Source organism: Cydia fagiglandana, chromosome 20, assembly GCF_963556715.1.
Source record: "Cydia fagiglandana chromosome 20, ilCydFagi1.1, whole genome shotgun sequence".
NCBI classification, from domain to species: Eukaryota; Metazoa; Arthropoda; class Insecta; order Lepidoptera; family Tortricidae; genus Cydia; species Cydia fagiglandana.
This window is the reverse complement of record NC_085951.1, coordinates 7,208,604-7,230,853: the sequence shown is the minus strand read 5'-3', so window position 1 is coordinate 7,230,853 and position 22,250 is coordinate 7,208,604. Positions and strand designations below refer to the sequence as shown.

The 22,250-nt window shown below is 40.4% G+C and overlaps 4 protein-coding genes across 7 annotated transcripts in view; 2 read left to right on the top strand and 2 right to left on the bottom strand.

Annotated features, from left to right (window-relative positions):
* The window catches only part of LOC134674549 (uncharacterized), a 420,725-nt gene that overhangs the window by 150,752 nt on the left and 247,723 nt on the right, over positions 1–22,250 (top strand). The window lies entirely within an intron of this gene.
* The window catches only part of LOC134674577 (flotillin-2), a 352,073-nt gene continuing 329,886 nt past the window's right edge, over positions 64–22,250 (top strand). Inside the window, exon 1 of the mRNA XM_063532694.1 lies at positions 64–231. Within this exon, the coding sequence (XP_063388764.1) occupies positions 183–231 (49 nt within the window). The 5' untranslated portion in view covers positions 64–182. The remainder of the gene's footprint in view (positions 232–22,250) is intronic.
* LOC134674574 (glucose dehydrogenase [FAD, quinone]-like) lies at positions 4,233–12,135 on the bottom strand. The gene is made up of 5 exons (XM_063532691.1): positions 11,746–12,135; positions 9,855–10,082; positions 7,803–7,935; positions 6,192–6,311; positions 4,233–5,483 (listed from the first exon to the last, which is right to left on the bottom strand). Exons 1-5 carry the CDS (start codon positions 12,020–12,022, stop codon positions 4,241–4,243), a joined length of 2,001 nt encoding a protein of 666 aa, XP_063388761.1. The 5' UTR covers positions 12,023–12,135; the 3' UTR covers positions 4,233–4,240.
* LOC134674298 (glucose dehydrogenase [FAD, quinone]-like) lies at positions 13,626–17,323 on the bottom strand. Its single transcript, XM_063532327.1, has 5 exons — positions 17,059–17,323; positions 15,773–16,000; positions 15,429–15,561; positions 15,211–15,330; positions 13,626–14,944 (listed from the first exon to the last, which is right to left on the bottom strand). The coding sequence occupies exons 1-5, from the start codon at positions 17,303–17,305 to the stop codon at positions 13,639–13,641; spliced, it is 2,034 nt and encodes a 677-aa protein (XP_063388397.1). The 5' UTR covers positions 17,306–17,323; the 3' UTR covers positions 13,626–13,638.

Sequence of the window (22,250 nt, the reverse complement as noted above, 5' to 3'; positions counted from 1 at the left end):
ATGCAGTTCAAATAATAATATCGGTCAGTCGTGTAAGCGCCGCTTTCTAGGGTTGTTTTAGCGCGTCTGTGTCCTGCGTATCGATTGTTGTATTTGTGTTTTGTTTATCGTGTAGTGGTTGTGGTGCGTGAATAGTGTCAGTGCTTTCGGTTTATTTTTTTAAATAAATACATACTTACAACATGGGAAACATCCACACCGTCGGTCCAAATGAGGCGCTTATAGTTTCAGGTATGTACCAAAAATAAACATTAGCAGTTTTTTTTTGCAGAAGTACTGGAAGTAGTTGTTTGTGTGCCGAAATTAAACATGCTAATGTGATTCGTATTGTGCATATGAATGAGGTACTGATAATATTTTCTAGACCGAAATTTATTCATGAACACTTGAACAGTGCTATTTATCGTTAAGTATGGTACTTGCAGATATTGTATATTTTAATCTCATTTGGCAACAGACACCGTAAAAACCTATGAAACTTGGTAGATCACGAAGGAAATATTATTAAAAAATGTTTTTCCTCTTCCAGTCTTACTTAACGCCTTATGATGTTTTTTTATAGTTGTGAGACTTGTAGGTATAGGTAATGTAATACATAACTACTTATATACCTACAGTACTAGCGACCTGCCCCGGGTTTCACAAAACCTTAACAAATTATACCTACTTACACCTAGACCTTCCTCACAAATCACTCTATTGATACGTGAAAACCGCATGAAAATCCGTTCAGTAATTTTTTATTTCACCGCGAACATACATACACACAAACAGACAGACGCGGCGGGGGACGGTACCTGTTAGGTACGTACATTACAGGAGAAAAACTATATTTATCGGACGACTTATTTATTTTATTCATCCGATGATCGGACTAGGGACTCGGAAATTACGTCATCGATTTTTGACGATTTTCGACCCCCCCCCCCCTATAATCATCCAAAAATCATGCTTCAAATGACCCCATTTCCTCCTACTTCATGCTACCGTCATCCGATGTCCAGACCCCCCCCCCCTAATTTGAAATGACGTAATTTATGAATAGCCCCCTAGTAGACTCTCGGAGTAGACTAGACTAGACAATTCGACCTAATAATACCTACCTACCAAGATCTATTTCTATCTGAGAAAGAGACCACTGCAGTGTAAACACAGTGTTAATCTTTGTTACTTAAGCCTACGCCACATGAATTTTGAATTGTACCTACCTACTATATACCTACCTATAAGGCCCCCCCCACATCTGGCGTCTTTCGAGCGTCGGCGTCTGTCGGCGTCGATCCAGCGCTATGGAAAATGACGTCGCTGCGCGGTTGCGTCGACGCTGCGTCGACGTTGCGTCGACGTCGGCCATAGAATTGTAGACGCCGACGCTCGAAAGACGCCAGATGTGGGGGGGCCCTTATCATTACATACCTATCTGAGTTCTCGCGAAATAGTGCAGTCACCTGCAATAATATGTTACACAACGAAGGCCGCAAAAACATCTGACACGATCTTATTTGTAGAGCCAATAAGAGCGTGTCATATATTTTTGCGGCCTTCGAAGAGTAACATATTATTGCAGGTGACTACTATATTACCGAGAATTTCAGTAGAGTCGGACCAAGATGTCTGTCACCAATCATCGTTAATGCAAAGAGTAGTATTAGTATGATAATGTCATATTTCCATTAAAATATGGCGTTTACAAAAAAACCGGGCAAGTGCGAGTCGGACTCGCGCACCATACCATAAAGGGTTCCGTACCATAAAGTAAAAAAAAAACAGAAAAAAATGCAAAAAGAAAACGGTCACCCATCCAAGTACTGACCATAGTGACCATGCCCGACGTTGCTTAACTTTGGTCAAAAATCACGTTTGCTGTATGGGAGCCCCACTTAAATCTTTATTTTATTCTGGGTTTAGTATTTGTTGTTATAGCGGCAACAGAAATACATCATCTGTGAAAATTTCAACTGTCTAGCTATCACGGTTCGTGAGATACAGCCTGGTGACAATGACCATTCGCCACTGTTCTGTTCAAGTCGGTGCAAAGTTAGATTAGCCGGAATCTACCTTCCTTCACGTCTCCGTTCTCCGAAATCTCTAATCAGTAGCACTAGCACCACAGTAGCACTACTGCTAATAACCAGAGGTCGGACAAAGGTGAGCTATTTGCCTTATGACGTAAGACGTCAAATTATAAGGTTAAAAAGCTCACCCTCGCCGACCTCTGCTAATAAAATTAAGAATAAAAATAGTGACGATTTATGGTAGGTGGGTCAGTAGGCCCTAGTAGATAAGCCTCTATTTTACGAGGGATTTCGTCACCGGATTCCCCAGACAGACACGCCCGACCCGGCAGACTGGGCAAGGTCGGATCAATTAATTGAGTGGCCGAGATATATACAGTCAGCAGCAGAAGTTGCTAAGCGGGCGAGTTGTTCAAAAAGACCTTGACACGCTCTTATTCTCGTAACAATAAAGTCGTGTCAAGATCATTTTGAACACCTGGCCCGCTTAGCAACTTCTGCTGCTGACTGTACATATATAATATAGCATATGAGTAGTATAGCTACGTCTATCGTCGTATTTTAGATAGCACGTGCATATCCTTAAGTTCCACTTGCACCATCCCACTAACCCGGGGTTAACCGGTTAAACCGTTAATTCAGTGTCAAATTGTACTGGTAAATGGTAACTCCAGGTTTATCTGGTTAACCCCGGGTTAGTGAATGGTCCAAGTGGCCCTAAGTTACATTTCTGTACAACATACTATATTTACCTGCCTACCTACAGGTCGATTCTTGACTCGAAGTCTGATTTTATTATCATTTTTTTTGTGCTTTAATCACGAGATTCACGAGTGTCACAACAAACGTATTTGCCCGTTATAGTTACCTAAAGTCCCACATGCAAGTACCATAAATTATAAACTGTCTCAACATTGCCTAGCATGTCAAACATTGACTAGATTCTTGTTTAAAAATAGCTACAGTGAATCACTACCAAACCGTCGTTTATCTAATGCCTATTAGAGTCAGCCACCTGGAAGGTAAGGCTGCGCTGGCATCCAAAAAACTCGGTGTGCTCAATAAAGCGAGGCGATACTTTACTCCGGGGCAAAGACTGCTGCTTTATAAATCGCAAGTTAGACCCCATATGGAGTACTGCTGTCACCTTTGGGCAGGAGCACCTGGATGCCAGCTTGGACCCTTCGACTCAGTCCAAAGGCGCGCTGTGCGAATCGTCGATGATCCCAAACTCACAAGCGGTATTGAACCTTTAAGTCTAAGGAGAGACTTTGCCTCCTTGTGTGTGTTCTACCGCTTGTACAATGGGTTGTGCTCTGAGGAACTATTTGACATGATGCCAACGGCCGCTTTCTATCACCGCACCGCTCGCCGTCGGCAGGGTGTTCATCCTCACACCCTAGAACCTAAATGGTCGCGTACTGTGCGATTTAAGAGGAATTTCCTCCCGCGGACGCTCCGGCTGTGGAATGAGCTCCCTCCCGAGGTTTTCCCGAGGGTCTACAGTATGGGGTTCTTCAAAAAAGGAGTGTACAGGTTTTTAAAAGGTCGGCAACGCGCATGTAACACCTCTGGAGTTGCAGGCGTTCATAGGCTACGGTGACTGCTTACCATCAGGCGGGCCGTATGCTTGTTTGCCACCGATGTGGTATAAAAAAAAAAAGAGTCAACTGTCATCTGTTATCAAGAATTAAATACCAGCCGATGTTCTGTAGAGAAGCACTGCTTTTTTAAGTCGGGTATATAATTTGAGCTAGTTTGCCAACGTAAACTAAAGTAACCTCTTATTCTACTCATTCTACTGTTATCACCTTTTTACCCAAATCCCACATATGAATTCTAAGGAATAGTTCTCTTTTAGCGTATTATACTACCCAATTTTAAGGGACATTTTCGTTAACTTAGTGTGGTGCAATATTAGGTACTAATAAGGACTAAGAAGTAGTTAGGGACAGGCAGGGTTCTTTGGTAAATTGGTTCCGATCGAGAGATTGCCTGGTAGTAGCCTCTCTGTAACTAACTGCCTGTGTTGTGTAGCTGCGACAGTGATTTGCTACTTTGCTGCCTCATTTTATTAAGGCGTAAGTATAATAAGTTACTTTAAGTCTCACTTTAGAAGGTATTGGGATTTAAAAACTACGCCTTATGTGTATTGGCCTGTGTTATTACTAATATATATAGCGTCATCGAAACAATCACGTCAAATAAAACATGTCATCAGCGGCCTAATATTTTAATCTCCACGTATTTTTGATCATATCTGCCGCCTTTTCACCAATCATAATCGCCGGAGCGTTTGTGTGGGCCGCTATAGTCCTCGGGATAACGCTGCTGTCCACCACGCGCAACCTGTCCACACCGTACACTTTCAGCTCCGGGTCCACCACAGCGTCAGGATCCGAAGATGGCCCCATCCGACACGTAGAAATCTGATGGTGAAGAGTAGCAGTCACAGTCCTCACAGCACACTCCCAGTAACTATCACTGTTGAAATCATGCTGTTTACAATTCGGAAATTTCTTACTGTGCAACGTTGCACCATATCTCTGGAAAAACGGCGTATCGACCATCTTCTGAATGTATCTTATCGCTGCCACCATCGTATCAACGTCTTGCTGATGCGTCAAGTAATTGCCATACAGTTTCGCATGGTCAAAGGGATTCCTTGACCCTAATAGCATATTGCCTTTAGATTTAGGATGCAGAAGCATAAATAGCACAGTGAAGCTCTCGACATCTTCAATTTGTTTGTAAACTGTATTGTACAGCCAATCAGCTAAGCGAATACCTTTGGCCACCACGTTGCCCTCATCAGAAGCTAAAGAGGCACAGGAACCGATCAGTTCAATGTCTGGGATGCCTGCAGGCTCGTCAGAAACATTGGTTCTTATATATCCAAGGGTTTCCACTCCCGCTAAGGAGGAAAAAGGACCATCTCCGTATTGCATATATTGAAACGTATTTTCAAGTGTAGCTATTTTTCTTTCTACTAAAGTCAGTCTAGTTGAATTCAGCTTAAATGCTAGCGCTGGGAAGGAAATGTGATCGTATAAAGTTTGTCCTACTGGAAGATCTTGTATGACGGGTATTCCTACTGATTCCAGGTTCTGCCTGGGTCCGATGCCGGAAAGCATGAGTAGATGTGGTGACTCGATCGGTCCGGCTGATAAAATGACTTCCTTTTTAGCGCGTATTTCATACATTTGGCCATTGCGAACGAACTGAACGCCGATCGCAGTTTTTGTTGTGGGATCTATTAATACTTTGGTGGCTCGACTGCTAGTTAGGATGTGCAGGTTTTTTCGTTTTTTGTGGTCGTGCAGGAAGGCCTTAGCGCTGCTGTGCCGGTGTCCGCGGGACAGCGTTGCCTGGATGTAGCTGAAGCCGAATCCGTCAGGACTGTTGTAATCCGTTCGTCGATTGCCCAACAGTTTAGCAGCGTCCAAAAATGCTTTAGACAATTTAGACCTGGAAAATAGACGTAGGATTATTCTGCAGTAGTTTTTTATTATCATGCATAGGTACTAAAGTTTTAGGCTACAATAATAAACCCAAAAAACATCGTCTGTTTTACACGACTCGACTGCGATAGCTGTTAAAATTTGATAGTAGGTACAGTCAAGGTCAAAAGTTATCGATGCGGTGTAATTATTACAAAATATACTGTATCTTTCTCCTTGATGGTTACATTGTAAGTACGACTGGGGTGTAGTCGGTGTAGAACTATATTTATAGATTTGAAGATTTTAACTGTTATGGAAGTGAATACACCTTATTTGATTATCTGTCCCTTAATACCCTTAAATTGTGAACTATAGATGGTCAAGCAAATCTAGTCAGTAGATAAAGGCGCGAAATTCAAATTTTGTCTGAGACGACATTATCCCTTCGCGCCTACATTTTTCAAATTTGCCGCCTTTTTCTACTGACAAGATCTGCTTGACCGACTTTATAATCGTAATTAAAAATGAATCTGACAATGCAGTTTTAGGCGCTTTACGTAAAACTGCACTGTGTGATTTGCCCGTTATCGTTTTTGGAAGCTGTCATAAAGTAAACCTAAGTGCGATAACAGCAGCAGCAATAACTTTTACGATTTAAAGTTTAAACAGATAATTTTTATGTAAAGTTACCGTATCTTTTAACAGTATTTACGTAGTATACATGTACACGTACCTAAATGGTATGTCCTCTACCGATAACTCTCCATTCCTCCCGTGCCACGGTGAATCCTTCAGCCCCTTTAGGTTTGCTCTTTCCGACTTCATGTAGTACGGCAAAACGTCGTCATACGACCTGAAAATTGTATAACTCATGTTTATTATGTTTTACATGTTATATTGTGCCGGTATTAAATTTGGCCTGTTAAGTGATAATGAAGCTGGACCATAAATAATAAGTCTTATCGTAGAATGTTCATTTCGTTAATATTTATTTATAAGTACATTTAGATAAAGGAAAAGAGCATGTGAACCTTGAATCTCGATTAAAGATTTTATATTTTGATTAATACTTCTTTTTCTTCCTATACAGAAATATTTATCTGAAACATAATAAAATGACCTACATAGAATACTACCACCACCAACACCAATACTAGATAACGATGGGTAGAACTAGAAAAGCTAACTCGAAAACAATGCCCGTAAGTATTTCACAAGTCCACATGTTTAGTAGATGCGTCATCTATCAGACATTGATAGCTTATCTGTATCAAGCAGCAAGTTAAACATAAAACTCATCATATTGCTGTAAATAAACATGAAATACGATGATTTCTTTTTTTGCATAATGAACAGTCGTAGGCGCCAACTTGCCGTTAGGTATATCGGAGCGGCCAACGGTGGCATTAACATCTTGATAATAGAGGCTTTGTACAGGTATTTGTTAAAACCTTGGCCGCTCTGTATTGTCATCGACACAGTAAACTCACCGTTGGTGACTCTTATTGCACCGAGATAAGGTTTACCAATGGTCAGTTAAGTGTGATGCTGTAGAAAAATAAAGTTAAGATTAGTAAAGTCCAAACAATTTTAAAATGGAGGCTGCTCCACTATTTATTCAATACATCTCGTTCAAATCTTAGATTGATTTTATTAATCGGGCCCGCACACCCCGGCAGAACAGATGTCGGCGCCAACTGCTAAATTCGCCCAATTTTATTGAGATTGTGTACACGTGACCGAAATAAAATGCTATGAGCAGTGAATTATACGCGTTCATATTTGAAAGAGGGGCTAGAAATAGAGAGCAATACTTCCGCCATATGGATTACTTGAACTAAAGTGCAGGTGTGGGTTTCTTTGTCAGCAGGTGTATGGTATCAGATGACCTGCACACCTGTTTTACTTACTCGCGCTTTGAAGTAAATAAATAAATTATTAATTGTATTCCATTCATGTCAGATAGTTTTTATATTTCCCCGAAAGTTACGATTGAGTGCTAGACTGCTAGTTAATATATTGTAAATGTCTAAAAATAAATATACTATATAAATAGTAGTAGAGGACGATTCTCCGCTTTGCCCGAATTGCTTTGTCTTTTTATAGACGACGCTGGTACCGCCTACTGATTTTCTTTACTATTGTTCGAAATTGTCGTGAATTTCATACATAATAAGCAATGCCGCAAGAATGGCCCAGTGTTAACCTTAAGCCCCCTCAACACTCGTGCGCGAATCGCGGCGCGAAGCCGCGAACGCGAGTGTGGCGTTGATTTCGTAGATCTGCGAACTCGAGTCCACACTCGCGTTCGCGTCTTCGCGCACGAGTGTGCAAGGGGCTTTACCAGCCATAGTTGCCATCGGCCGCGATCCTGTCCCAATCCGCCTTGAGGCCTCTCGTGTAGATCATGTAGTTGACGACGCTCGTACCGCCAACTGCTTTTCCTCGCGGCCAGAAGCACCTGCCTCCGACGAATCCTGGAATCGAGAGAATAAATATGTAGTTAAGTATTATGTTTACCGATTGTGTTAAGTCGTATAGGGTGCATAAAAAATCGGCCCGTGACGAAGCTAGCGCACCCTCCGGTTGGAAGCAGAGACGTTATATCAAAGGTTTATGACATTGCCATTGGCCTAAATTGCCTATGTGGTCTACTATAGCTTGATTTACTTACATAAATTATGATGTAAAACCTGCCTCAATGTTATTAACTAACACAACACTACCGCCACCGCTTCCCAAGTTAGTGTGGTATTCAAGAAAAATGAAACCATGCACCATTAGGCTTTCCTATAACGCCTTCGCAAAGAAAAAAAAAGTTATGGCTTCGGTATGCGGTAGAATGAGATAGCAATATCACTTGCTCCCTCTAACGCATGAATGCGTCCCTTGGAGTGGTCGGCGCTGGCCCACCGTGTAGAGGAGCCATTACATTGTATTGAAGTTTGAGAAGTTCCATGTACCGTAAAATCCGTAAATGGAATGGAGGCCTTATAGTATGTGTACAGTCGCCATCAGATATATCGGAGCGGTAAAGATGACCATAAATATCTGAACAACGCCTCGTTATCAAGGCTTTAAAGTGCATGTTCAGATATTTTTGAGTACTTTAGTTGCTCCGATATATATGATGGCGACTGTAACATAATTAACATATACCACACCGCACTATACAATAGTATTTGTAATGTAGACTATTTATACATAATTTAGAATAATATTTAATAAAGTTTGTATTAGTTAACTAATTCTCCGGGAGATGTCTCTGTCTGTAGAATAGAACGCGCTATCGTTTGTTCTTCATAGTTTAAAGACAAAACACTTATTATAGTTTATTCGTGGGCTGGGACCATAACCTGTAGAATGCATTTTTGGATTCGTTCTTATTAATTCCAGTAGGAACGAATATTGAGTAAGGAAATTTTAAGCAGAATATTTAGATAGAACGAACAGAATTCTTGCTGTTTAACACAACCGATATTTGACTCGCAATAGTCGCAATGGCGTTCACGCCGCGCCGTCACGTCACGTCAATCACGTCGTTGCGTTCTCATTCGCACACGACACTTTCTCGGAGCAGACGTGTTATAGGGTAATGCGCCAGTAACTGGCCACTTTTAGTAACTAGCCGCCCTAAACTAAAAATGAATTCTATTCACCTGTAAACAGAATTAGTTTTAGTAAAAGGTTTCAATAACTGGCCAGCTTATAGGTAGAATTCATTTTTAGTTTAGGGCGGGCAGTTAGTAAAAGTGGCCAGTTACTGGCGAATTACCCTATTTATACAGTTTGTAAGAAGTTAACTGTCTGATATGTCCCTCTCGAGTTACGAGTAACCTCTCGTCTGTGGAGACGAAAACAGCATATCGCTCTGCTGATGCAAATGTGATCACGTCCGTCATCAGACGATCACTGCATATAGGTACTACCACAGAATAAATAATAGTAATAACAAAACGCGCCTGTTACGATTAGGATAGATATAACCGCTAGGTGGCGACAGCGCCACGCGCGGCTTATGGCTAGCCACCAAAATGAGTGTGGGACGGATGTACTTGTAGCTGTGTACCTGTTGCAAAGCGACGAATTCGCGGAGTGAGCCACGCCTGGTACTACGTATAAGATCTGTCAGTACCTACCCATGCAAACTCCAGGCTGGTGTTCCATCAGATACGGCCACACGTAGTCAGTCTGCTGGAACAGCGGCGCTAGTATAGGCGTGTCCGTCATCAGGCTCTCGCCTCTCCCGGCCTCTATGAGCAACACTGACGCTCGCCGCCCCTCGCTCAGTCGAGATGCAAGCAAACAGCATATCGCTCTGCTGGTGCTGGAGGTACTAATGTGGTCGATCATTGCATCTAAGTAGGTACTACGTATAAGATCAGTCAGTACCTACCCATGCAAACTCCAGGCTGGTGTTCCATCAGATACGGCCACACGTAGTCAGTCTGCTGGAACAGCGGCGCTAGTATAGGCGTGTCAGTCATCAGGCTCTCGCCTCTCCCGGCCTCTATGAGCAGCACTGATGCTCGACGCCCCTCGCTCAGTCGAGATGCAAGCACGCTGCCTGCGGACCCTGCGCCTATGATGATAAAGTCGTACTCCGCTAGTGGCCCTTTAAACCCTGTAATGATCGAGTCTCGGATTATTTTGAGAAAATAGTGCGATACAATACAATATTAATACAATACTCTTTATTGCACACCTTATGTACTCGTAGTTTACAATAAATGTACAGTAACATAAACAAAGACAATAGAGGTAACAACAGGCGGTCTTATTGCTCATAAGCGATCTCTTCCAGACAACCTTTGGGTATCGGAGACAATAGAATTGGAATATACGGTAGGAGGCGCAAAGAAAAAATATGAGAAGTCGAATAGAATATAAAATATAACCAAACAACACAAAACATATATAGATAAACATACTTAAATCGTATAACCATAAACATACATACACATACATACATACATGACAACTAACAACTCAAACTAACGTATTACAATTACTTAAGATATATATGGTCTCTTAATGTCGAATTACATAAAAAACCTACAATAATAATATTAAAAAAATACAGACACAAAAACACGGTGTCAGAACTATAAGATTTTATACATATTTATAGTTTATCAAATTATCCTTAGAGATGTATAGGGTCTCCAAGAGTCAAAATCCTGTATAATTAACACATTCATTAAGAGAAAAGAAACATACTCGTACGAGAGCAGAATGAAGCGTCTCACTATAATTAATTAATAAAAATAAAGTTACTAAGTATATTGCTCGTGTTAGCTTAAACAGACCACCACACTCCTCCACTCCACTCCAACAGCACCCGTTCACGTTTTTAGTTTCAGCAACCTCTACTTTGTCGAGGAAATAATCAATTCTGTACTGTTTCAGAGAAAAACGCTTGTTGACGGAATTTGCCGTATGACGGAATTGGCTGCATTGATCTCATCTTTAGAAAAGTTGAATAAAATCACATTTACATCTTTTTTTATATACATAAGTATGATGTAACCCGAAAAAAATGCACATGTGATTGAAAAAAATCGCACGAATTTGTAATAAATGCGGTAATCGATATGAAACTCGATTAAAGAGTGTCACACGTCACTTTGTTACACGGGTTGGTAGAAAGAGATATGGACGCATTATCCTAATATTATCACGCGATTACCGTTACCATCATATGCCCGTCGAGTATTTAAATCAACGAGTTGTAAACATTATATGAACTCATCTAGAAATTCTTAGGTAGGATTTACCCAAAGGCACCTTAGCGTTGCAGTGAAGTTCGCCGGTTGCTTTGTTTTTATTTTGTGTCATTGACTCATTGAAAAACCTGCCAATTGCGAGTCGGACTCGCGCACGAAGGGTTCCGTGCCACTACGCAAAAAACGGCAAAAAAATCACGTTTGTTGTATGGGAGCCCCACTTAAACATTTATTAAATTCTGTTTTTACGTTTTTAGTATTTTTGTTGTATAGCGGCAACAGAAATACATCATCTGCGAAAATTTCAACGAGTCACGAGATACAGCCTGGTGACAGACAGACAGGCGGACGGACAGCGGAGTCTTAGTAATAGGGTCCCGTTTTTACCCTTTGGATACGGAACCCTAAAAACTAACGCCGAAATGTGCATACTATAACACCGTCCGTTCACGTTTTAGTGCGCCCTTCGCCATTATCGATCTAATATGAAAAAAAAACACTCAAATAATTTATTTGAAGTATTATTTACGACTAAATAAATTCATAGAAAAAATTGCATACCTTTTGGAAGTTCATACTGGTCCCTTAAAATACCAAAAATGTCTGGTTCCGCTGGATTGAGGGGAAACATACTGGTATTCAGCATCGCTTCCACCACCCTACTCCGGATCTTTTCAGGATAATCTGCCACCCTCTTTTCCCTCGAATAGCAATACGGTTCATCACAAGGTTTTGGAACTGCATAAACTTCATTAAATAAAGTCTCTTCGATATCCTCACTATTAGTCGATGTGATAAGAAGTGCGTGTAATAAAATGATATGTTTTAAGGCACCCATGCTTCTGCCGTGGGTTCTAAGCTGCGACTGTTTTTTGATTAGATGTACGGTTATGGGATGCCATTGGCCGAGGGATCTGTTTCAGCTCAAGCGCGTTTGATTTGCAACTTTTTGCGTATACATATTAATTGTGTTAGGTGAGATTGTTATTTTCATAACTCTTTAAGAAGCAATAGATTTTTTGCACATATTTTATGACGTTTAGTAACATTGTTAATGATCGATTTAAAGATTTTAAAAAGAAAAGATAAATCCTGTATGTACAAGGTGTTAAGTACACTGTCTCAAATTAATTACGCAGCTGTAGGTAATTATTGTTATTAGTTATATAATACACATAATTGTTTGATATACCTATTAAAAAATAAGTGGGTTAGAAAATTAGTCCCAATTTAGTCGCTTGACACCTCGTCAGTTTCCTTCACTTATCGTTATTTTCACGCATCACTCACACAGTCCATCCACCTAAGTATGACTTTGCATCTAGTTTTTTGGCACGAATACAGAACCCGGATTATTGTGTTGATGCGTAAATAGTATAATCTTTGAGATGATGAGATATTTGATATAATCCTTCAAACAGTCGACTATAAAATAATAATCAAAGTCCATTTGTAGATCTAGATCTGTAAATAGGGGTACTCGTACCTGTAATTGTTAGTATTATTGCTTTAAATAAATACCTACAAAATAATGGTAGGAATAAAATTTAGCGACTAATGCCTTTTTAAAAATTATTTTTCTTTGACTCTTTTGGAATCCTTTGTTGCAACATGTTTATTTAATCCACTCTTATTGATGATGGGGTTCAGAAACCTGTTGGTTCAGCGACGCGAATCTTTTCGCCGTTCAGTGCCCTCACTTGTGGCGTATAGATATTATAGCGGTATTTATATATCGATACAGAACTACAGGTTTTTGTAATCAAGTTATCATCGATGTGTTAGTTACAACAATTTGTTAGTTATTCGGCACATCTGAATTTCATGGTCGAGCCACTCATACGCCTAATGTTTACTATAGTAACCGATGGTTTTCATTATTTTGAACTGCATACAATCCAAACTAATTTTTCCGACGTAATGAATATAGGTATATGCATAGTTTGATTGGCAGTCGTCTAGTCTATCTCAAATACCGTTACACTCTGTCATAGGTCAATATTGTCAGTCATAGCCCTAGAAAATTGTGTATGAAAAAAATGGGTCACTATTTTGCGGACTTTGGACGATTTCGGCTACATGTTTGTTTAAGCATACTTCTCTATTGTTAATTTAGATACAAAAATCGATTTAAAATACAATGGGAAACGGTACAATCAGTTTTATTTCCATAACATAGTTCTTACGTGACTTCGATATATATTTACATATTTATATTGATTTATCTGGCTCCAGCTGTATTAGATAATCTTACCTTGGCCATACCAAGTTCAAGTTCAAGGTTCGTGATGTTATTAATATTGATCATTCAATTAGGTTTGGTGTATTTTTTGCCATATTCAGTTTTGTGATATTTTAGGATACTACTAATCTAGCTTTACTAAATTACTACTTATTTACTCGTACGGTAACTTTAGTTTTCTAATAATTTACAGATCATCATAAAATATTACACTAGCTGCTGTCATATGTATAGAACTCATTATCCTTATTCTGTGACACACTTTGTTGATAATTCTCAATTTTCCATTTCCAAGCTTGTTTAAGCAAGTCCGCGCCTTTTTCGCCGATCATCATGGCCGGCCCATTAGTGTGTGCTGCTGTATGTCTAGGAATTATACTGCTGTCGATGACCCGTAGTCTTTCTATTCCATACACCTTCAGTTCATTGTCTACTACGGCGTCTGGGTCGGACACTGGGCCCATCTTGCACGTTGCTATTTGGTGGTGCTCCGTCTGCGTGAGCTGTCGTAGCGCGCATTCCCAGAAATCATCTGTATTAAATGTTCGATTTCTACATTCCGGAAAATTCGGTTGGAATAATGTTGATCCATATTTCTTAAATGGCGGCAAGTTACCCATTTTGATTACATATCGTATTCCGGCTAGCAATGTCGCTACGTCTCTCGGATGTGTTAGGTAATTATTTACAATTTTCGGTGGGCTTAACGGATTCTTATCCCTTAATTCTAAGTAGCCTCTGGATTTTGGATATAAGAGCATCGGGAAGGCGCTCCAGGTTTCTCTATTGACGATGGGCCCGTAGGCTGGGTTGAATACGTCGTCTCGTATCCTCATTCCTTGCCGGATGGCTCCACCTCCGTCGGAACCGATTGAACCTCCGATGGATAGCAGCTCGAGGTCTACATAAACATCATCCTCATGCGGCACGTCAGTTTTAATATAGCCAATTCCTTCGACTCCACCGGGAGAAGCAAGCGGACCATCGCCGTAATTAATCCATCTTATTATATTTGGTAGATTAGCCTCTCTAGATTCTATTAAACTGATGTTCGACGTATTCAAAGTAAATACTATCCCGTCAAATGAAATGTGATCATACAAAGTCCTGCCAACGCTTAAATTTTGAAGTACAGTTATGTTGAACTTTTTCAAGTGGTTCTCTGGGCCGATACCTGATAACATGAGAAGTTTAGGCGATTCTATAGGCCCCGCTGATAAAATAACTTCCCTTCTTGCTTTTACCATGTATCGCATGCCATTTCGTACGTATTCTACACCGGTTGCGGTTTTGGTAGCTTTATCGATAACCACTTTTGTAGCTCTGGTTTCTGGCAAAATGTGCAGGTTTTTCCGGTTTTTGTGGGGATGTAAGTACGCTTTAGCAGCGCTGTGGCGATGACCCTTGGAAGTTGTGGTCTGCGCGTATCCCAGGCCCACTTTGTCCGGGTCGTTGTAGTCGACTGTTTTATCGCCCAGAAGTCTTCCAGCAGCCAAAAAAGCTTGTATCAAACGAGTTCTATAAATAGAAAATAAATAACTGCAACTTAAGTCGTTTAAAAAGTATAATATAGTTTTATTTTATACTCGATGCATATAACAATTAAATAGACTGTTGTAACTAAACGCAGCAAACTTATCTTGCATTAGAATTTATCTTATTACGATAAGATTTTGTCGCGGTATTTAATTTACTCAAAACATGATTTCAGCACTTTCATTTCCGATGTTAAGAAAATCAATACGAATTTTTCGACTGATTCGGCCATGTGTGCAAATACGTACCTCAACGGTGGATTTTCAATAGAAACTTTTCCACTGTGACCTTTATAAGGATTTTCATTGTTTTCCATGAGGTTTGACTTTTCTAGTTTGATGAAATATGGCAGCACGTCCTCGTATGACCTACAAAACAACGAATTATTATGATATGTCCTGGCTGGTATTGTTTATGGCGGCAAGACTGTGGATTAAAAAATGAACATGTAACCACCAATACGAACCAGCCATAGTTCCCGTCCCGAGCTATCCTGTCCCAGTCCTCGGGCCGACCTCTAGTGTAGAGCATGTAATTGATCACGCTGGTACCGCCAACCGCGCGGCCCCGGGGCCAAGGGCAGCGGCGGCCTTCCATGCCTGGGGAACATTAAAAATGCTGTTGTAACAGGAATATAGAATTAGACTAATACCTACATTCATCCTGGCCACTAGTGCTTATGATGATGCCTTGGCTTGCAACATCATCATTTTGTTTTAAGTTCTGCCATCTAAAGGCTTATTGCTGCCATTTAAACAAAATCACGATTGTGAAGATACGAGTACGCTGTTGCTGCTTTAAGAGACTTACCTAAACACACGCCCGGTTGCGGCTCCGTTCTGTACTGCCACGCGTACTCCGTCCGTTGGAAGTACGGCGCGAGCGCTGGCACGTCGGTGAGGATGTTCTCAGCTCTGCCGGCCTCCAGCACCAGCACTGTGACGTCACGCTGCTCCGTCAATCTTGAGGCCACAGCGCTGCCTGCCGAACCCGCGCCTACCACCACGTAATCGTACTCTGCCCACGCGTCCGCTTGACCTGTAGTAATCAATGTAAGATTATCAAATCTAAAAGTACCCTTGGCGTGTTTGATTAAACTTTTTTACTCTCATAGTGGCTCACCACCCTAAGTCATTGAACTATTGCCTATTAGGTACCTACTCAGATTATATGTATATCTGTACGGATCGGTCGTTCTTGTCTACGTGACAGCGTGACAAAACGGTTCTATCCCGCGTACAGTGACAGTTATTTTATCACGTGGATAAAACGAGCCATAATACGGCTTCTATTTCGAATTTTTCAACAAATTGTTTTACTTTTAAACACAGTGAATTTTTCACTGATACTTTCACGATTATTAAACATTATCAAACATCACAACGGGACTTAATCGCCACGGACCACGGGGACAACGCCGTCCTCGAAACGTCGGAGGTAAATCTTAAAACTTAAATAGGCGATTAAGTCCCATTGTGAAGTTTGATACAATGAATTTTTGTCGAATGTAAAAATTTTGAGATCAGTTTTCTTGCGACGATTGTAACTCTTCTGATTACATTTGTACTCATCTAATCTGAATTACATTACGAATATAACGTTTACGATGTTATGCAAATTACGGTTGTGGGACTTATGGGACATACGCACTGTCAATAGTGTCAATACCAATTGTGCGTGCGTAATTTTGTAAACCGCATTATTGTCACTCCGGTTTTATGACGCAACGCATGGAACTGGATTTTCACGATGCCATTTCATGACCATGACCGTTTTAAAGAAAAATATCTTTCGCATATTTCATGCACAAATATTACCTCGTTATCGGCTTATTATCTAACCAATGGTTACCACGTTACCAGTATTTCAATTGGCTAAAGCAATAACTATGCAGTCAAAAAATTTGCTAAGATAAAGTGTGGAAACGTCACAAACGTCAAATTTGTAGTAAATTAATATGTGTATACTTAATTACACTTGTGACACTCCACACTTTGTTCTTTCAAAGTCGTTATAAAGTGAGCTTAGACCGACTTTATTTTCCTGTTATAAATGTATGAGCAAAATCTTTAAGAGGCGTATTGACGCTTACTTACCGCTAGGCAACGGATATGCATCTCTTAGAAATCCAAAGAAATCAATAGATGTCGTAGTTGGTCGTCTTACAGGCGAAAGAGCCCTCATAGCCAGGTCCATCATGGCTCCTCGAGGTCTCGTTTGCGACGTCGAATTTGAGGGATCTTTAAACTGGAAGACCCCTTGCGATTGTATTAACATGTCTTGCTGGCATTTTGATGTTATTAAAGACCCTAGTAACGTCAATGTCCCAAGTAAAAGTAACATTGTAAGCCCTAAAATTTTCTAAATGGAATTAATTTGATTAACACTTCATTTATTGGTATAAAGTTGACATTCCGTCCTTTTGATGTTTTTTTTTCAATTCCATTCGAAACTGCTTCTTAGTTACGAGGTAGACTACCCTTTTTTACACTATATTGAATATAAGTACTCCATTAATTTTAACTTATTAAAATAATACTTCCGGCTAGAAGGTACACTATATTCTAAAGCGAAATCACATATCTGATTATTCCATATGCACTTTTACAACAAAAATACTCTTGTTATCAATAAAGCGCTACTTTTATAAAATTTGCACCACCACCAAGAAAAGTTTGCTTCACACCATATTCTTGCAAAATGGCTGGTATTACGAGCCCTTATGAGTCAAATTTCCTTAAACATGTAATTGCGATTGCACCGTGTCAAGGCGGCGACTGGCGGACAGTCGACGTCAAAGATATGTTTACTTTTTTGCACTTTACTCCTTTGTAATAAGGCGAAAAATTTATACATATCTTTGACGTCGACTGCATATGCGTACTGCGAACGGGTTCAAGTAGAGCATGAACCAGAAACAGGCGACAAGGGAATGTCGATCTTGGTGACAAATCTTAATATCACTTTTCAATACACCGAATTAAAGAACCATTCTGATATTGTTTTGTGTAAGACAAGATAACATTAACGCTAATGTTAATTTTGTTATAGAGCAAATTTAGAGTGCAAATTGTGATAATGGTCCATACGGAAATGTTATTTTTACAGCAACAATTGCAACGAAATTCATTTTAACACGTATGATGAATAAATATCTGATATTAGCACGGATATGATGGTCGTTCTTGTCTACGTGACAGCGTGATAAAACGGTATCCGTCACTTTCTATCCCGGGGTGTTAAAAAGTGACAGTTATTTTATCATGTGCATAAACGTGGATAAAGCCATCCATAATACGCCAGCTGATCTTTAAAACAGAAGAAAAATATAGTGACACTGACAGTGACAGTTGATAATTTGAAAAACAAATTGCGTTAAGTGCGTACATTGTTTTTAACTGCAATAAGCACATATTTTAAGGGTGATCCATTCGTGACTGAATGTAAATAATGAACAATGTACCACAGTTTAAAGGCATTACTGATGTTGCAAGGTAAACCTCATGCTGTGTAAGGACTAAATCGTACGTAGTTCATTGCCATATCTTAACGAGGACACTCATTTAATTAAAAGTTGCTGGAAGTGCTGAGCATGCATAATATTAAAAAAAAACATAAATTTTAATATTTTTAATTGACCAAAATACTAATGGTTGCCTTAACTTATTTCTTAATGTATTAACTTAATATCTATCTAGTATTAATTACCTACTTATATGGCATTACCTACTTAGATTTTTGCACCAAACTTTCTGCGGCAAAGCAGTATTTTCTAAACGACTTTAGACAAGAGTCTTTATTATTTGATAAGAAATTCGACATCGATATTGCATCATAAAGAAAACAGAGGTCGGTTTAGGAATCGGTTGTATCTCTGTCTAGTAAATGTTAAATGAATTCAGTCTTGTTTTGTGTGTTAACCTATAGGCTTCATAGTCAACATTCACTACTCCGAAGGCATCTATGTGTATTAAGTTCCGAAGCCCTGGGAGTCATCGCGCTGACACCTTAAAAATCACCTGGTTTTAGACCGTGATAATTACTTTGATAGCAAATAATTTGGTTAAGTCGTGGATATCGTTAGGAGATCTCAGATTTTATTGTCCCCAATCTTCCTTTATCATGTCAGCGGCTTTTTCGGCGATCATGGTTGCTGGCGCGTTGGTGTGCGCAGAAATGGTCCGTGGGATGACGCTAGAGTCGACTACGCGTAGGTTTCGCAGGCCGTATACTCGCAGCCTTGGGTCGACAACAGCGCGAGGGTCACTGGCTGGACCCATGCGGCACGTGGCGATCTGGTGGTGCAGTGTCGCCGTGAGCGTGCGCACCGCACACTCCCAGTAGGCGTCCGAGTCGAAGGGTATCTCGCGGCAGGCCGGGTACTGCGCGCGGTGTATCTTGGCGCCAAACCGCTGGAAGGGCGCTGTAGCCGCCAGCGCCTGCACATGGCGCACTGCTGCCACGAATGTTGCCACGTCTTGCCCGTACGCGTCTGACAGATAGTTCCCCCTCATGCGTGGATGGCTCCACGGGTTCTTGTCTTGTAACTCGAGAAAACCATAAGATTTGGGATGCAACAACATCGGGAACGCACTCCATGTATCCTTAGTTCCTAATGATCCGAATGCTTCATCAAACACATTACTTTTTATTCTCATGCCTTTCCTTACGGCTTTGCTGCCCCCAGGACCGCCGTCTGCAATGATTGATCCACCAATACTGATTAGTTCTATATCAGGAACAAGTTCGGGGTCGTCGGACACTGGCGTTTTAATATACCCTATACCTTCAACTGCTCCAGGAGATGCGAGGCTGTTGTCGCCGGTATGAAACCATTGCACAATTGAAGAAATTTGAGTAGCTTCCCGTTCAGAGAAGCTTACACCAGTGGTGTTGAGTTCAAAAATGAGACCCGGAAAGCATATATGATCGTATAGCGTTTTGCCCACTGGTAAATCTTTTATTAGTGGTACTCCAACTTGATTAAGATGCTCTTTTGGTCCTACGCCGGACAACATCAGGAGCTGTGGTGAAGCAATTGGTCCCGCAGACAATATCACTTCTCTTCGCGCCCGCACTGTATACGTTAAACCGTTTCTAGAATATTCCACTCCGTACGCAGTGTTAGTTTGGGGATCTATGAGTATTTTGGTGACAGTGCTTTGAGGCAAGATATGAAGGTTCCGCCTCTTCTTGTGAGGGTGTAGAAAAACTTTGGCAGCACTTTGCCGGTGTCCATGGTCTATGTTTACTTGCACTTTCCCGAAACCGAAACCGTCGGGAGCGTTGTAGTCAACTGTAGGGTGTCCCAGGATCTTGCCAGCTTCCAAAAATGCTTTGATAAGCTTTGTTCTGAAATTAAAAAAAATACTTTAAACTTAGGTATTTACTTAATATAGGTAATAATTAATTTACAAACATACAACATTTATTCGTTATAGAAATTTTACTTCAGGTAAGACCTTACAATATAATCAATCTATTAGGTAATTTAGTGGGAAAATTTTAATAGAGCACGGAAAAAGTTATTTAAAACTTACTTCACGGGTACAAATTCCACGTGTAGTTCCCCGCCTTGGCTTCTATACGGATTCCTTTCAAATCCTTTTAAATTAGCTTTTTCAGATTTCTTGTAATATTCTAGAACTTCATTATAGGACCTGCAATCATAAAAATTATATACCTATGTACCTACGCATTACACACACAAAGCTTCAACAGCCAAGAAATAGGTGTAAATGTACTACTACACTAATCACTATCACTACACCTTATAAAACAAAGTCCCCCGTCGCGTCTGTCTGTTTGTATTGTTCGCGATAAACTCAAAATTAAGTAAACGGATTTTCATGCGGTTTTCACCTATCGATAGAGTAATTCTTGATGAAGGTTTAGGTGTATTATTTGTTTAGGTTTTGTGTAACCCGTGCGAAGCCGGGGCACCGGTAGTAAATAATTGAGTTCCAAGATTAGTCCTTGCAATTTTGACGTTTAATTTAAATTTTAAACTGTTGTGTTCGTTCTGAATGGTCAAATCCACGTCTACCCGAATATTAACGAGTCACTGAATCAAACCGATTAATTTGACTGACAATATTTGTTTAAGTACTTCGAGTACGCACTACACGACGTCAGATTTTCGATTAGTGCCTGAATTATTTATGACATCTACTTCGTAGGCGTTTGTCATGACTGTCGTTACTTGGAAACCATACATACGCAACGGAGTCTTGAGAACATGTTGAGAAGTGATCGGGAATAGCGTGGATCAAATAAGTGTTCAAATGACATTACAATTGCGAATACAAATCGATATTGTTTTGATGACACTCGGTTTTTAATAGTCTTAGCGCCACTTGCACCATCCCAGTAACCCAGAGTTAAGCGGTTAAACCGTTAACCCAGTGTCAAATTGTACTGGTAACATGGTACCTCCTAGCTACCCGCTTGTTAACCCGGGTTAGTGGATTGGTGCAAGTGGCCCTTAGAGAAATAGAGACTTGGTCTGTAGTATGTATATAATCCGTGGGTCGTAGGAACTATGTATTATATAATTTGTGCCGTGGGCTAGAAGTACGGTAGAGTCCGAAACAGAATTCGCTAAGCTAAGCGGGTAAGGACCTTCTATTCTCTAAGGTTGTTTTAATACCTTGTGAAACGCCTAGGTAAACTATAAGGTTGTACTTCGATAGCTTTGATCACCTCACTTTTAGCCCTGCCTAGCATTTTCTACTGCTCACTTTATTGCCAATAGGTAGTTGATTACCATCCATAATTCCCGTCAGCGGCTATGCGATCCCAGTCCTGCGGCCGGCCGCGAGTGTAGATCATGTAGTTGATGACGCTCGTGCCTCCAACCGCCTTGCCCCTTGGCCAGAAGCATCTCTCGTTCTTCATACCTGGAAAAGTGGGGTTTCTTATTTAGTTCACACAAATACGGTTATGGTTTTTTTTTTTATCTACCATATAATCATGGTACCATATCGTATCTACTGTATGTAGGTCTTTTTAGCGCGGGGCGAATCACTTGGTTTGGACTAGGGATGCGGATTATTTCGAAAATCGCGAGTGTATTGTATCGGAGCACACGAAATGCTGACAAAGCTGTTACAATACAACATCAGCTTTATAGCAGGGTAATTATCATTAATTAATAATTTGTTCCGAATCAAGACTGCATATTTTCTATAATATCTATATCTAGTTACTGATCTTCATACTGTTTACGGTTCAGGCAGTTCTGTGCTAAGGATTACACTTATTAGTGTTGATACCGGATATAGTTCAT

Excerpts from the sequence above, each read along its gene's own strand:
- LOC134674574 (XM_063532691.1), bottom strand. The coding sequence starts at position 12,022 with ATGGGTGCCTTAAAACATATCATTTTATTACACGCACTTCTTATCACA. Across the intron at positions 10,083-11,745 it reads CCAGTATGAACTTCCAAAAG|GGTTTAAAGGGCCACTAGCG; the intron begins GTATGCAATTTT and ends CGATCATTACAG. Across the intron at positions 7,936-9,854 it reads CCAGCCTGGAGTTTGCATGG|GATTCGTCGGAGGCAGGTGC; the intron begins GTAGGTACTGAC and ends TCTCGATTCCAG.
- LOC134674298 (XM_063532327.1), bottom strand. The coding sequence starts at position 17,305 with ATGTTACTTTTACTTGGGACATTGACGTTACTAGGGTCTTTAATAACA. Across the intron at positions 15,562-15,772 it reads GCAACCGGGCGTGTGTTTAG|GCATGGAAGGCCGCCGCTGC; the intron begins GTAAGTCTCTTA and ends AATGTTCCCCAG. Across the intron at positions 15,331-15,428 it reads CGGGACGGGAACTATGGCTG|GTCATACGAGGACGTGCTGC; the intron begins GTTCGTATTGGT and ends GTTGTTTTGTAG.